Source organism: Pichia kudriavzevii, chromosome 3 (genome assembly GCF_003054445.1).
Source record: "Pichia kudriavzevii chromosome 3, complete sequence".
NCBI classification, from domain to species: Eukaryota; Fungi; Ascomycota; class Pichiomycetes; order Pichiales; family Pichiaceae; genus Pichia; species Pichia kudriavzevii.
The window spans coordinates 2,273,983-2,288,261 of record NC_042508.1 but is presented as its reverse complement, the minus strand read 5'-3'; the positions used below and the strand labels follow the sequence as shown (position 1 = coordinate 2,288,261).

Genomic DNA, 14,279 nt, shown 5'->3' with positions numbered 1-14,279 from the left:
AACGTAATTCTGTGAATATACTTAAAGAGATAATTAGGAAAATGTGTGACTATTAATCTATTGAAGTTGCCATGAATTCTCACTTCCTCATTTTTTTAATTTTTCAGCGCCGGGGTTCACGATTTTTTCCGTTTCCGGCGATTCAGCTACAGTTGACACCAATGATGTATCTGGTAAAGCTGCTGTGACATTTTCTTCACCGACCCCACTATTATCCTCAATATCAGTATAATCAATATCATCACTGAAGCTGTATCCATTTTCACTATCCTCCTCTTCATCTGAAAAAATAGACGCATTATCACCATGTTTATCATCACTGTTTTGTTCTGTGAAATCAGTCTGGACTCCCCGAACTATATCACGCACCGCATAACGTACCCACCTACGCCTTCTCACATCACCTCTGGACTTACGGAGTTTTGTTTTAGGAATCCCTAAACCAGCAGAAAGTGCATCAATTCCATTTCCCATCACAACTAAATCATACACCCATTTGGTGTCGTCATCAACCTCGAAAACATCCTGTAAATAATAGTCTTGTACCCAAGTTTTGGGGCATAGATCAATATACCAGCCTTCGTATTTTATGCCGGTTTCCAGCTGCTCAATCAGATAATTATCAACAAGTCGAGGATCAATCATAACATTGTGAAAATCGTTACTGACTCTTCGATGTTGTATACTTGATTGCTTAGGCTCAACGGGAACTTTCAGTAGTACTTGATTGGTATCGGTTTTTCCATGCCGCCTTTGTTGTCTTCTTTGACGCCTCAACATTCTTTTCTTCTCCTTTGCTTGTTTCCTCTTATCGTGGTCTAAGTACATCCCTCTTGTATTCTCCTCTTTTTGACTCAGTACCTCGGTTTTATGTTTGGATAAAACAGGAATCTTGTTGTCGTTCTCTGACAAATTGATGAATTTCCATCCCTTAGGTGGTAAAACAGAATCCAATAAGAGCGTACCATTTATAGGAATTTTATTCTGCCTGATGTGGCTGTTCGGAGGGTAGTTGTCAGGAGAGAAACACACAAATTGCCATGTCCTAGTTTCCTCATTGAACACTTGTAGTTCAAAAATTTCAATTTCTCTTATCTCCATTTTATCTGTAGTTAAATCCAAATCACTAATTATATTGGACTCATAATGGTTCAATAAGCTAACTATTTTCAAACGTAACTCTTCACTGTAAAATGTTTCTAGAAGTTTTACTCTGTTTTTAGGATGCAGTGCAATTATAACACCCCAAGACATTACAACTGCTAAAACCTTGATAACTGGAAAACAAAATGTGATTATACTGGCTCCGAATATTTGCATAAAAACCCCCCAAAACAATAAGACAACAAATATAAACCAAGATAACAGTTCATCCTTAAAATAAAAAAGCTTCCAACACCATGCATTGATAAAGTCCCAGGCATTAACGTATAACAGCATATGGTTTTGAAGATCAGTCACATTGAGTAAGAACTCTCTAGAAAACTGATTGACTGGTTTGGGTAACTCAGTTTCCCAACCATCCATGCTCTCATCAGTGTTGGGGTTCTGAACCATATAAGCTGGAATAATAATTTCAAAGCAAACGTAGAATATGGGTAATGTTAGGAAATTTATTGGTTTGAGTAAGCACAGGGTTAAAAATAGCATTGTCGTTATGGTAACAATAGGCGTTTCCCAATTTAAAATGTTGATTATTAAATCTAGAGCTTCAAATGGTAAAGAAAGTCTCTGTAGTAAAAGAATGGAGTTTCTTGACATCGTTTGTACACTCAGTGGAGGTCTGGTTTTTTGCATCTCTATTCTATTTAATATCCTATCAAGCTCACGCTTACTTGAGGTAGTAGTTGTAGGAATTGCCATCGATATAAATCTTTCGATGAATTTATCAGTGTAGCTACTGGTCGTATCCTCTAAGAAGCCAAAGGCAGATTTGGACTTTTTCATTTTAGGCGGTTCGTTTAGCCTTGATGTGTCTTTCTTGTTGGGGTGAGATACGCCTGGTTCTTCCAGTTTGGTATTGGTACCCTTAGGTGTATCTCTTGTGGTAAAAAAAGAGCCTAAAAAATCAGTCGTACTATCTATCCCTGATGCAGATGTATCTTTTCTAATGGAATCTGAATTGTCTCCCTGCCTTGGAGATGTAGCTTTCTCGGAACAACCAGGCGCCCGCAGATCGTGGCCAGTTTCGTCCGCTAGACTTCCGGCCATTGCTAATCCCTGCGATTGGATTTTATCCCAAAGCTTGCTTCCAAAACCTTCCATTTGCTATTTCCCGTGTTCTTAGTTTGTATGCAAATGAATTCAAAAACCAATGGTCATCTAAAGGAATGCATCTTCTTCTGCACACTGGCTTGCCAAAACTGACCCTCCCACGTTGTGCGACTTTCATAAATTCAACCGAGAAATGTTGAGCCCCCACCCTCCAAAAGCAAAATCACTACTAAGTTACATGCATTTACTTACTCAGGATACACAAAAGCTATTTGCCAAACAGACTAGAGAAAAACCCCTTTCTTTTCTTCTTTTTGCCCTTCTTGTCTTCTTTGAGATTCTGGTCAACTCCTGGAGATGAGTCTATTGGAATACCATCATTCACAGAGGAAGCAGGGCCCGATTTAACAGACGATGAGCTTTTCATCTTTTGCAGAAAATTACTGCTTCTGGAACTGTTTGTCGGACTTGGACTTTCTACATTCACCTTTGGTACTTTCAAAGGTTTACCCTTGGCACTTGGTTGCTGTTTTTCCAGTCTCTTTTGCTGCCTGTATTTCCGTAACTTCTCTTCAAAATCATCCTCCTGACGAGTATTAACACTGACCATACTCTTTTTCTTTACTAACTGCTCTGGAGCACCAGTTAATGTACGAACCAACTTGGACTCTTCTGCACCCATCTTTGCTGATTCCGCCAACTGGATACCGTACTCGTGTGCGGAATCAGAAACAACACTCAAAAAATGCTTGAAAGTGTCTTCATTGAGCGGTGTAGATTTAATTTTGGATATCTCCTTGTAGATTTTCACTTGTGTCTCCAGCTCTAGCCTCTTTAATTTGAATGATGGGGTGTTGGTTGGACTAGCTACATATGCAGGTGGTGCTTCAGAATCAACACTTAAATCATCGTTCTCACTTTCATTCTCCTCACTGTCCTCGTTGTCACTTGACATGTTTTGTGATAACGTTCGTGATAAACTAGACCTGTTGTCAAACCTATGATCGCGTGAATCTATTGAACTACTTTCATCTTCTACTTCTTCATCTTCTACTTCTTTATCTTCACCTCCCTTTCTATCCACATCTTCTTCTTCTTCTTCTTCACTGGTACTACCACTGTCACTCTTTTTTAGACTTTTGACATGTTTATCCAATTCGTCTATTGCTGATTGCAGCTCTTTCATTATAAAAACATCATTCAAACCCGTTTGTTTAATGTAAGCCTTTTGGTCTTCCAAACTGTAGGTTCCAACGTCATCTAATTCTTTAAGGATCTCATCATCTTCCATGTGCCGATCCTTCTCCATCTGTGACATCCTTTTATCCATCACTTTGAACAACTTCTTCTCAAATAATCCCATATTGATGGGAGATACAATGATTGTTGGTATAGGGGAGTATGAAACTACCTTATCGGATAACCTCTTTGTTGACCAAGCTTTGGTTGGTGCTGTTTTTCCTGGCTTAGAACCGGTTACCAGTAACGACGGTTGGTATAAATCAAACATATCCTCAAAAACATCATTCGTCGTCCCAACTGCCAACTCAACCGTAATCTTAACAATTCTATCTGGATTCACAACCGATAAGGCATATTTCATTATATTTTCTGTTGCTGCTTTGGCATATTCTGGGGAGTTTCTAATTTTATTTTCCGTTATGTTTGAAACAACGGCAACATCACTATTTCTACGCTGAAATCTCGTTAAGGATCTGCCCGGATTTTTTATTGATGCAAAAATCACTATAGTATCTCCATCTTCCAGGAGTTGGTTGCACGCCCAATCGATCCCAACCCAAGTATGTTTCCTTCCGCTAACATAGCATAAGATCACCCGGTTCTGCATTTTTGGCTGCACATATTTTAACCTACCAGCATACATATCATCGAATAACTTGTGTTTCCTTGTTAGTGTACATGCGTCATGAGTAATTATCGGCTGTGTAGGGTATCTCAATGTGAAAAAGTTCTTATAACTGTGATCTTGAATCGGAGTGAAGTTATCCAGATTCTGTATCCTGTTTGGCGACTTACTACCAGGACTTAAACTTCGACTCGGAGACCTTGATGTAGTGCGATTCAGTGGTATTCTTCCAGAAGCTCTACCACGACTCATTTCATCGTTATTGAATAGTTTGTCATCATCTAAATCGTCGTTATCACTACAGCTAAAAGCTGAAGAGGGATAGTTACTTAAATCATCAGAGTACTTCAAGTTGACTGTATCGAAACCAACAGAATTTGAAAACTTGGAATCAATAAGAGATTTTTTATCCTTCTTCAATAGGATAGACTTTAATGGTACATCTTTCCTCCCTCCAGGAGATTGAAGTAATATACCATCATGTGTATAGTTATCTTGAGCAAAATGAATACACTTGGCTCCACTGATACTACTGCAATCGAGACATTTACCTGTTGTTTTCACTAATACATCCTCAGGTGTAAGAGGTCTCAATTTCTCAGGGGGCGCAACAGTTAGATGGACAGTGTGGTAAGGATAAACTTTAGTATCAGCTTGAGATCTGCTCATGTTGGCACTCTTGTAAACTATTTTCCCCGTGTGTGATTTGGTCTTGGTTAAACCAGCAAATTCGGGAGTATCACCCCATGATAAGCTGGGATATAATCCGTTGGTGCTGTAGGGACTCAATGCTCCATCCCGGTTGTTCCGGGTCATTGAAAAGTAATCATCAACTGTATTCTTGCTCATTATTAGTCAGTTAAGGGATGCTTATTTGTGTAGAAGATGCTGCTGCTGTTGCTGCTACATGGAAGAAACAGACGTTGGACCCCTACCTACATGAAGAAAAATGGCCTATTGTCAATACCGCACTAACTTGCTATTGCACTAAGATGCATTAGCAAACCCCTTAAAGCAATTTCTCAATTTTTATAATGCATGCGAGGGTTCTTTCTGGAAAAAGTCAGTATAGCATCCGCATGCAAGAGATGCTGTAATATATCAATTAGAAGATCGGGTGCTTTGAAAATTAAATAAAGTTATGAAAAAACTACCTGGCAGAAAGATATATACTTATAGAAATATGTGAATATCTATATATTAGGAGAGGGTAGGTTACCTATCCTTGACTATTAACTGCTAGCTCCATAATCAATCTGGTCGAAAGGTGAAGAAATGGATATGCAGAAAATGACGATACAAGCTCGTCATCCTGGCTATTTTCAGAGCCTGATGATGTAGATCCATTCTTGCTTTCCCATCCGTCAAACTTAAAATCTACAAGATAGTTATTGGGTTCGAGCTGGAATAACTGGATCTGCATCTTCATCATATCAGGAACACTAGGGTCTTGGATGGTGGAACCCTCCTCATTTGGGGCATATCTCCATCTCACCTTGATTGTCCATAGCTCTTCTTCACTTGGGCGTTGCCATTCTGCCCCTAAATTCTTTAAAGCACGGTATATTTCACCCATAACGTCAAGAGGGTATGATCGAGATCTGATACCGAAATGCCATCTTGTTTTCGATTTTTTTGGTGTGACAGGTTGAACATTGGCAAGCTCTGGATATGATTGCAACATATAAGCCTTATGAATCTGGGGTAAAGAAGAAGGCAAAATTGCTATCGTTGAGTTAGGTGCATTATTGATGGATGGCTGTTGCTCAACTCCAGCAGCTAGTCGCCATTCCTCCGATTGATTACGAGTATACCTTGGATCAGACGCAAACTGTTGTGAAATACCGGATTGTTGTGATGAAAATTGGTCCAGGGGCTGGGTGTAGGAGTCCCCCACCCGGAATCCCGCTGTTTCCTTTTCTAAGCGTTCGTTTTTCATTGTCCTGACAAGTCCTGTATTTTTACGCATTAACTCATAACTATCCAAAATTTCCTCAGTTTCGGGAACCTTACCTATTTTGATAGCTTCAATGATTTCGTCTCTGCTGTAACCCATCGTAGAGGAAAGTGCAAAAATGACATCCTCGTCTATATCGTCGGTCGTTAAAACTCTGTCTTCGACCATCGCAGAATGTTTCAAGTAGTCAGGGAGGTCAACGCTAAACCATTCATCCTCCATAATCTCATGAATTGTAATTCTGTTCAATGGATTGACCACCAACATCCTAGTCAGTAAATTCTTAGCCCCGGAAGATAGGTCGTGGGGTAATGTGTAAACACCATTACTGATTTTTTTAAATAATGCCGGAATAGATTCATCATCAAATGGCAATCTACCACATAACATCACATATAAAATCACCCCACAGGACCATACATCCACTTCCGGACCCGCATATAATTTACCAGAAATCACTTCAGGTGCAGCATAGTTTGGTGAACCACAACTGGTTTTCAAGAAATTACCATCACTCATAATATTGGACAAGCCGAAATCTGCAATTTTGATATTTAGTTGGTCATCGAGAAGTAAATTTTCAGGCTTTAAGTCTCGGTGGACAATCTTATGACTATGACAATAATCAATAGCGGCGATTATTTGTTGAAAGAATCTTCTTGCTTGCTGATCTTTCATACGTCCATTTTGAACAATGTACTCAAACAATTCTTTCCCTGCATATTCAATGACCATAATGATTTCCTCCTTGGATTTGATAACATCGTATAACTTGATGATATGTGGATGGTTTAGTAATCTTAAGTAGGAAATCTCACGTTCAATTCTTCCTTGCATATCCGATTTGGCAAGAGTCTTCCGGTTAATTATTTTCAATGCAACTCTCTGTCCAGTTGTTGTATGATATGCAAGCTTGACTTTACCAAAAGAACCTTCACCTAGTGTTTTGACTATCTGGTACTTCCCAATCCTATTTGACTCTTTCTGTGAACCAGCACCACCATGATCTTGATGATGGGTATGGTGATAATGTTGCTGGGGGTGTGGGTGTTGCGATTGCGATTGCGGTTGCTGTGGATGTTGTTGCTCCATACTACTACTGTTTTTAATAGATAGAGTGGCAGTGTTTATCCTTCTGTTAGATAGCCCTTCGCCATAGTTTGATTGATAGCCTGGCCTTCAATTTCATGACTGCGAACTTCAGACAATAAAAAGCGGACGCAGAAAAAATGAACATTCGTCCGCACCCCAAACTTTTTTTTTTACACTTCTACACCATCAACAGACGTTATTAACTAAAAGATCATATTAAATTAAACAAGTAATTGAGAAAAGTAAAAATAAGCTACTATAAGTTAATAGAATTAACGGGTCCTGATAATACCAGCAGCCATCAAAATAAGAATCTTCTTGTAAACTTCAGGATTCTTCATGTGTTCCTGTAGTGCAGCTGGGTTACCTTGGGCTTGTTGTAAAATGGTATTCATAACAGGATCTTGAAGAATTTCAACAACTTCTGGGTCCTTTTGGAACCTTGCAACAGACTGTTCATATGTTTCACCCTCTAATGGTTCGAATCTTTGACTTAGAGCCTTTTGCAATAATCCTTCAATTTCCCTCAAAGTTGCAGGGTTGTTTCCATTCTTCATTTCTGCATCCTTAGCTTCGTATAGTGTGTCGATACATGGCTTGTATTCTTTCATTGCTAGTTGAGCATTGGCCTTCCTGATGTATGCTCTAATAAAAGTAGGATCTAACTTGATTGCCTCATCACAATCTCTGATAGCGTCTGGAAAAGACATCAATTTAGCCAAAGCAGCAGCTCTGTTTGAGTATCCCCTAGCATCACTAGGATCCCTCTTGATCATTTCGGCGTACGCCTTAACTGCATTAGGCCAATCGCCTTGAGTAAAGTATTCCTTACCTTTCAATCTCGCTTCTTCAGCTTTATCTTTGTCAATATATGCACGAGCTTCCCTATCTTTCAATTCCTTCTCAGCTGCCCTTAATTTTTTAAGGGTGTCTGCATTTCTATGTTCGGTCAATGATTTCTCGTAATATTCGATTGCTTTCTTCAAATCGTCCTTTTTCACGTAGCAGTTACCGATTCTGGCAAAAGATTTTGCAACAAGTTGATAGTTTGCCCTCATTTCTCTACCTTCGTCTACAGCAGTTAGGCAGGTTTGAATAGAAGCATCGTAATCACCCTTCTCAAACTCCGCGGCTGCTCTGTTGTTCAAATAAGTAATATCTTTATAGGTTTCCCAAGCCTTGTTGTACAATTCAATAGCTTCATCAAATTTCTTTTGCTTATACAAGGTATTAGCTTGTGCTTTGTAGGAATCTGCTAGCTCCTTTTCAGAAGAAACTGGCTCCTCCTTAGGTTTTTCTGCTGCCTTTGGTTTTGTTTCTTCCTTCTTTGGCGCTGGACTTTCATCTGCAGCTGCTGATGCTGGTTCTGCATCCTTCATTTGTACATCATTGTCAAATGAAGAAGGTGCACCAGCACCGCCATTAGGTGGTTGCTGCAAATCAATACCCAAAATAGTAGTTACAACGGTCATTAATCTTGGATCAGACATCATATCTTGGGCAACGGATTGAGGATCTGTTTGCATTTTTCTGACTTTTTCAACAAGGGAAGGATCCTTCATCATTTCCGCTGTTTTAGGGTTAACCTTCAATTTGTTAATCAATTGTGGATCAGTAAACTTGCCGAACATATCATTTACATTTGGACTGGAGGCAGACTCCTTTGCTTGACTGGCTGAAGTAAGACCTTCCTTTGCCATTGCGTTAGTTGGCTCGATTTCAAGCGCTTTGTTATAAGCATTGATTGCTTCCTCGTATTTACCTAGACCAAACTCTGCGGCACCAACTCTATTGTAACCTTTTGCCCATGTTGGGTTGATTTTCACACACTCATTTGCATCATTTAAGGCATCGTCATATTTATGCAAAGAAGCGTAACAAGCAGATCTGTTTGAGTATAGAACATGGTTTGATGTTTCAGAGGCTTCTATTGCCTTTGTAAAATAATCAATTGCTTCTTGGAAGTTTTTTTGACGGAATGCGTCGTTACCCTTAGCCTTATATTCTTCTGTGGACATTGTAGATACTAGTTCAATTAAAGAGTAGTTTGGTGTAGACCAGAAGACGCCAACAATAACAACTTTGCTTTTCAAGATGGTCTATTCCTACAGAAGCCTTCCATTTTTAAAGAAAATAGGTTTTTGCTCACTGATCGAGACAGAGAAGGTTCCAGAAATATGAATCCATGGAGGCTCAACTTTTTTGTCTATCAAAAAGCCAAACACAATTTTTTTTTTTAGTTGAAATTTTTCACTTCTTTTTTCACCCGAATTTGACTTTCTTTCAAATATATACCCTTCTGGTTTCCTGTGAAGCAACCTTAATCATGTCCGACTTTGATAAGGAAACTGAGAATTTTGTTAATTGGGTGCAAAAACAGTTTTCTAGCGTTTCTTCGAAATTTGAAGTCGCCGACTTGAGGAAATCTGGTGAAGGTCGTGGTTTGATAGCTACAGACAACATTAAAAAGGGTGAAATACTATTTGAACTTTCAAGAGACCATATCTTGAATATTGATAATGCAGCATTAACGCAGCTGCGATCTGAGAACAAGGCTGAGTTGTACGCTTTGAACCAATGGCAAGCATTGATTGCCTGTGTTGCCTATGAGTGGTTTCTCGGTGAGAAATCCAAGTTTTACCACTACTTCAACGTCTTACCTCTTAACAGGGAGAATTACTCCAGCCTTATGTTTTGGAATGACGAAGAGTTGCAACTTTTAAAACCATCTGGTGTTTTGGGTAGAATTGGTAAGGATGCTGCTGAGCAAATGTATGCAATCCTAATTGGTAATGTAATACCAAATAAATTGAAACTGCCTCAATTAGCAGAATTTTTAACTTTAGAGAGGTTCCACATTGTTGCAAGTTTAATTATGAGCTATTCATTTGATGTAGATCATCCAGAAGAAATTGAAACTGTAGAACAAGAGGACGCTGAAGAAGAGGAAGTAAACGAAAAAGAGAGTCATGAAACAATAATCATGGATGACCATCATTGTGAGGACGCACATCATGAAATAAATCACCATCATACTGAAGATGAAGATGATGAATTAAGTGTTGATGAAGACCTCGATGAAGCAGTTGACCCGGTATATGAAGACACATATTTCAAGTCAATGGTACCATTGGCAGACACACTCAATTCAAACACATCACACTTCAATGCAACCTTAAAGTACGAAAAAACAAAGCTTGTCATGGTTGCAGACAAGGACATTCCAAAAGGCGAACAAATTTTTAACATATACGGTGAATTACCCAATTCCGAAATATTACGCAAGTATGGATACGTTGAACTACCTTCCTCAAAATTTGAGTTTGCAGAACTTCTTCTTAGTTCTATCAAAGTGTATTTTGAAGGGCTTTTCTCAACGAAGATTGAATGTATTAAGGAGCCACAGGCAAGTCACTTGATTGAATGTATTATTGAAACCATCGCAGAATCTGAGTATCTCGACGAGGAAATGATGAGAGAATCTGATTCAACAATCATATCGGAAAGATATGAGATATATGCTAATGGTGAGGTTTTGATTGACGTTGTACTTCTACTTCAAATTCTAACTTCAATCTTGCAAGCCGGTCAATCAGATGAAAAATGGTTTAAAAAGATTACAAAATCTATCGAAAGGAAACCATCACCTGAACTTTTAGCCTTGATAAATCGAACAATTCTGAAATCTTACCAGCTGATAGAGAGAAACTCATTTATCACGAAATCGGTAAAAGACTATTTGGAAGAGCTAATCAAGTTAAGGCTCTCAGAGTATCCAACCCATATAATTGACGGCACTTATAACCTTCCCGAAAAAGCTGGAGCATTTACTAAAAAGGAACTAGCAGATGTTGTCCTTTTCAATGAAGCGCAATGTTTAAGAGATGTGATTGATGGAAAATTTCCACCGAAAAATGAGGATGGCAATAACAGGTACATTACAATTGATGATGATAAGTTTTTGAAGAACATACTCAAAAGAAAGCTGGAACAAGAGAAATCAAAGCCAGCCAAAAAGCACAAAAAGTAAACTAGGAACATTAGATGATGTGTATAGCTGTTTTGTGATATAGGCAGCGTGCCCAAAAATTTCTCGAAAATTTAGAGAACTGTATATCTATATAGCAGGGAAGTTTGAAAAGAATATATTAGGATTCACTCCAAGCTTACGAATAAATAAGTATGTTGGAAAATAAATACAAGTAGAATGAAAGAAGAAAGGTCAATAAAAACTAATAGAGAAATTTCAAGACTTTATGGATTAAATTCATGCAATGTTTTTCATGAAATATTCAAATGCAGAAAAAAATATCATAGTAACACCTACTGATCTTGTAATAGATGGTCCAAAACCTTTGTACATTTCTCTATTAAAATATTCGATTTTCTTAGGCTTGATTTCCAATTTTGACAGGCCCATTTTTGCCCTAATGATATTTCGTAAGACATCCTTTTGGTAATTAGCCTTAACGGTATCTATGGGATACACAAGTACCCATGACAAGCTACCTGAAATAGCACCGGATAACGGAACACACAAAGCTCCCAAACTTGACTTTTCTTTGTCACTGAGAGCTTTAGATTGATTCAGTTTTGCCTGCAAAGTTAGTTTTACCGTTTCATAGACGCTATAAAAGATACCAGCACTAAACCCATCTCTAACGACATGAAATCTATATCCTGAATACAGTCCCTTTAATCCTTCATACTTTACTATATTTCTTGCAATCTCCACGACTCTAGTTGGAAGCTTGCTTTTTTCCTTCATGAAATTACCATCTCTATTGACAACCAGGACAATTTGCTGAAATATCTTAGTTAATTCAAAAGGACAAGCAAATAATGAAATCAAAGCACCGGCACACACTCCAGAGAGGAAGGAAACCGGATAATTCTGTATAAACCGCTTAGTTTCTTGGTTTTCTATACTTACAATGTCAAAGGAAGGTACTATTGAGGAAACCATCGGTTTGCAGTTTGTATAGATTGACACAGTCAGTGAACGTGTCAACGAGGTAGAAAATAATGGTACGGCTAAACCTCTGAATAACCCACGGAATCCCTCGTTTAGTATCGTTGCTTTGAGACAGTTTAAAGCCGTTGGATATGTATGGATCTGCATTCTCGTCTTTATGGAATCCAATGGGAATCCGCAGGTGGTCGATATCATCGATGAGGCATAAGATAACAATGCCACCTTATATGGCCCTAATATTGAAGGCATAGTGAATAAAGGGTCTTTATACTCAATATCGCCTGTAATTCCGGGGATCATTTTGATTTTTTCTGTTGTGGTGTTGCTGGTCATTTTTTCTATTGTATTTAGAGGTTTATTTGCCCTCCGCTGAAATAAGTGCCTGTCCGGGTGGCTCTACCTGTCCTTTAGTTAGGTGTTATCACGGTTTTGATCAATAAAGTTAAGCATTTAACACGCTTGTGAAAAATTCAGGAAACGGGCCGTTTCCCACAAATGTACGAGATTCTCGAAAGTTCATCGGAGAAGGCAAGCCGAATTTGCCATGTTTTTTTTTCTCTTCAATTACCTAGACACTAATCAATAACAAACAAATTACAGAAACATTTATATAGAGGCAAAATATTCAGCTTCAGCTTCAGCTAGTGCACTAACAAAGGCATCCACAATAAGCTCACCTTCTTTTTGAGTGATGATGTATGCTGGGGCAAGACTGATATGATCTCCAAGTCCAACAATTTTACCATCAGCATCGGTAGTGGAACCGGCGGTCCCTTGGAATCCCATTGTAGTGATTCCCTTTTCGAAGCATTTATCTTGAACCTTGTAAGCGTATTTGTATGATGGTGGAAGCGGTTGTTTTGTTACTGGGTCACATAGCTCGACAGAGAAAAACAATGGCAAACCCCTCACATCACCGGCGGTCTTGAAACTCTTGGTCCTTTCTTTGATTTGTTCCATCATGTATCTACCTACTTTAGCACCCTTGCTGAAGTAATCTTCCCTCCAGAGCTTCTTCTGGACTTCCAAACCAACTTTGCAGTTGAATTCATGGCAATGGTATGTCTGTGCACCGTTGGAGGCATTAGAACCAGCAACAACCGCATCCTTAACTTTTGGTGAGATTAAAACACCAGCAAGTGTAACATAACCGGACCCGATGGTTTTACCGACTGTCATTAAATCAGGACCTAATCCAGGTGACATGAATGATTCATAACAATGATATTTACCATTTCTACCTAAACCTACCATGACCTCGTCAAGGCAGAATAATGCACCATATTTATCACATATTCTTTTCACGCCATCAAGATAACCTTTTGGTGGTAAACATGTTCCAAAACTCGAACCCCCAACGGTTTCTAAGTAAACTGCAGCGACAGTGTTGGGGTCCGATTCAATAAACTTCTGCTCAAGTTCGTCAAGCAATTCTTTAGTATAATCTTCTTCTGTCATACCTCCTTTGATACCTCTGTATGGGTAACATGCTGAAACCTTTGGTGTTTGATCTTCAGACAATAGAATATCTTTAAATTCTGCTTTTCTAATACCATCACCAATGGACAAAGAGCCGATCGTGAAACCATGGTAAGAGTTTAATCTTGAAATAAACTTATATCTTTTGCTATCACCTTTTTCAAGATGATATTGTTTGGCAATCTTCATTGCGTTTTCGTTGGCTTCAGATCCAGAACCAACCCATAAACAAGATGCAAAATGATCTTTAGGGGAATGTTCTATAATAAAAGAAGAGAGCTCTTCACTGGCACGGTTTCCAAGATAAATACCAAATGAATAGTTGGAAGTCTTCGCAGCATCACACATAGCTTGAACGATCTCAGCATCCTGATGACCAAGGGAACCCACTGCCGCACCTGTCATGGCATCGATAATTTCCTTTTGCTCCCCACTGACTGGATCTTCAACAGTGATGTACATCCCGTTTGCTTTAGTTAGGATTGGGGACTTTTCGGAGATTACTCTTTGAAAAACTTGAGAATCTTGTACTGTACTAGCTACCATTGTGTCAAGTCTTTTGTTCCTTCTCTCTTGGAGACTTTAATATGTTTTGTGTTGTGATGATTAATAACCAATGTTATGTACATCCGGTACATTTGGTAACTTCTAACTAGAGGTTCAATCCTTCTTTTTATACACGATCCTCTGGTACG

At 38.8% G+C, this 14,279-nt stretch overlaps 7 protein-coding genes across 7 annotated transcripts; 1 reads left to right on the top strand and 6 right to left on the bottom strand.

The window, feature by feature from the left end:
• Nucleotides 1–87: 87 nt before the first annotated feature.
• Nucleotides 88–2,265, bottom strand: C5L36_0C10560 (uncharacterized protein; the record flags this gene model as incomplete). The annotated part of the gene is made up of 1 exon (XM_029466768.1): nucleotides 88–2,265. The coding sequence occupies one exon, from the start codon at nucleotides 2,263–2,265 to the stop codon at nucleotides 88–90; it is 2,178 nt and encodes a 725-aa protein (XP_029322628.1).
• Nucleotides 2,266–2,482: 217 nt separating this feature from the next.
• On the bottom strand, nucleotides 2,483–4,930 carry C5L36_0C10550 (uncharacterized protein; the record flags this gene model as incomplete). Its single annotated transcript, XM_029466767.1, has 1 exon — nucleotides 2,483–4,930. The coding sequence occupies one exon, from the start codon at nucleotides 4,928–4,930 to the stop codon at nucleotides 2,483–2,485; it is 2,448 nt and encodes an 815-aa protein (XP_029322627.1).
• A 370-nt stretch (nucleotides 4,931–5,300) lies between these two features.
• On the bottom strand, nucleotides 5,301–7,130 carry C5L36_0C10540 (uncharacterized protein; the record flags this gene model as incomplete). The annotated part of the gene is made up of 1 exon (XM_029466766.1): nucleotides 5,301–7,130. One exon carries the CDS (start codon nucleotides 7,128–7,130, stop codon nucleotides 5,301–5,303), a length of 1,830 nt encoding a protein of 609 aa, XP_029322626.1.
• A 272-nt stretch (nucleotides 7,131–7,402) lies between these two features.
• Nucleotides 7,403–9,148, bottom strand: C5L36_0C10530 (uncharacterized protein; the record flags this gene model as incomplete). The annotated part of the gene is made up of 1 exon (XM_029466765.1): nucleotides 7,403–9,148. The coding sequence occupies one exon, from the start codon at nucleotides 9,146–9,148 to the stop codon at nucleotides 7,403–7,405; it is 1,746 nt and encodes a 581-aa protein (XP_029322625.1).
• A 167-nt stretch (nucleotides 9,149–9,315) lies between these two features.
• On the top strand, nucleotides 9,316–11,160 carry C5L36_0C10520 (uncharacterized protein; the record flags this gene model as incomplete). Its single annotated transcript, XM_029466764.1, has 1 exon — nucleotides 9,316–11,160. One exon carries the CDS (start codon nucleotides 9,316–9,318, stop codon nucleotides 11,158–11,160), a length of 1,845 nt encoding a protein of 614 aa, XP_029322624.1.
• Nucleotides 11,161–11,397: 237 nt separating this feature from the next.
• On the bottom strand, nucleotides 11,398–12,438 carry C5L36_0C10510 (uncharacterized protein; the record flags this gene model as incomplete). Its single annotated transcript, XM_029466763.1, has 1 exon — nucleotides 11,398–12,438. The coding sequence occupies one exon, from the start codon at nucleotides 12,436–12,438 to the stop codon at nucleotides 11,398–11,400; it is 1,041 nt and encodes a 346-aa protein (XP_029322623.1).
• A 273-nt stretch (nucleotides 12,439–12,711) lies between these two features.
• Nucleotides 12,712–14,130, bottom strand: C5L36_0C10500 (uncharacterized protein; the record flags this gene model as incomplete). The annotated part of the gene is made up of 1 exon (XM_029466762.1): nucleotides 12,712–14,130. The coding sequence occupies one exon, from the start codon at nucleotides 14,128–14,130 to the stop codon at nucleotides 12,712–12,714; it is 1,419 nt and encodes a 472-aa protein (XP_029322622.1).
• Nucleotides 14,131–14,279: the final 149 nt, after the last annotated feature.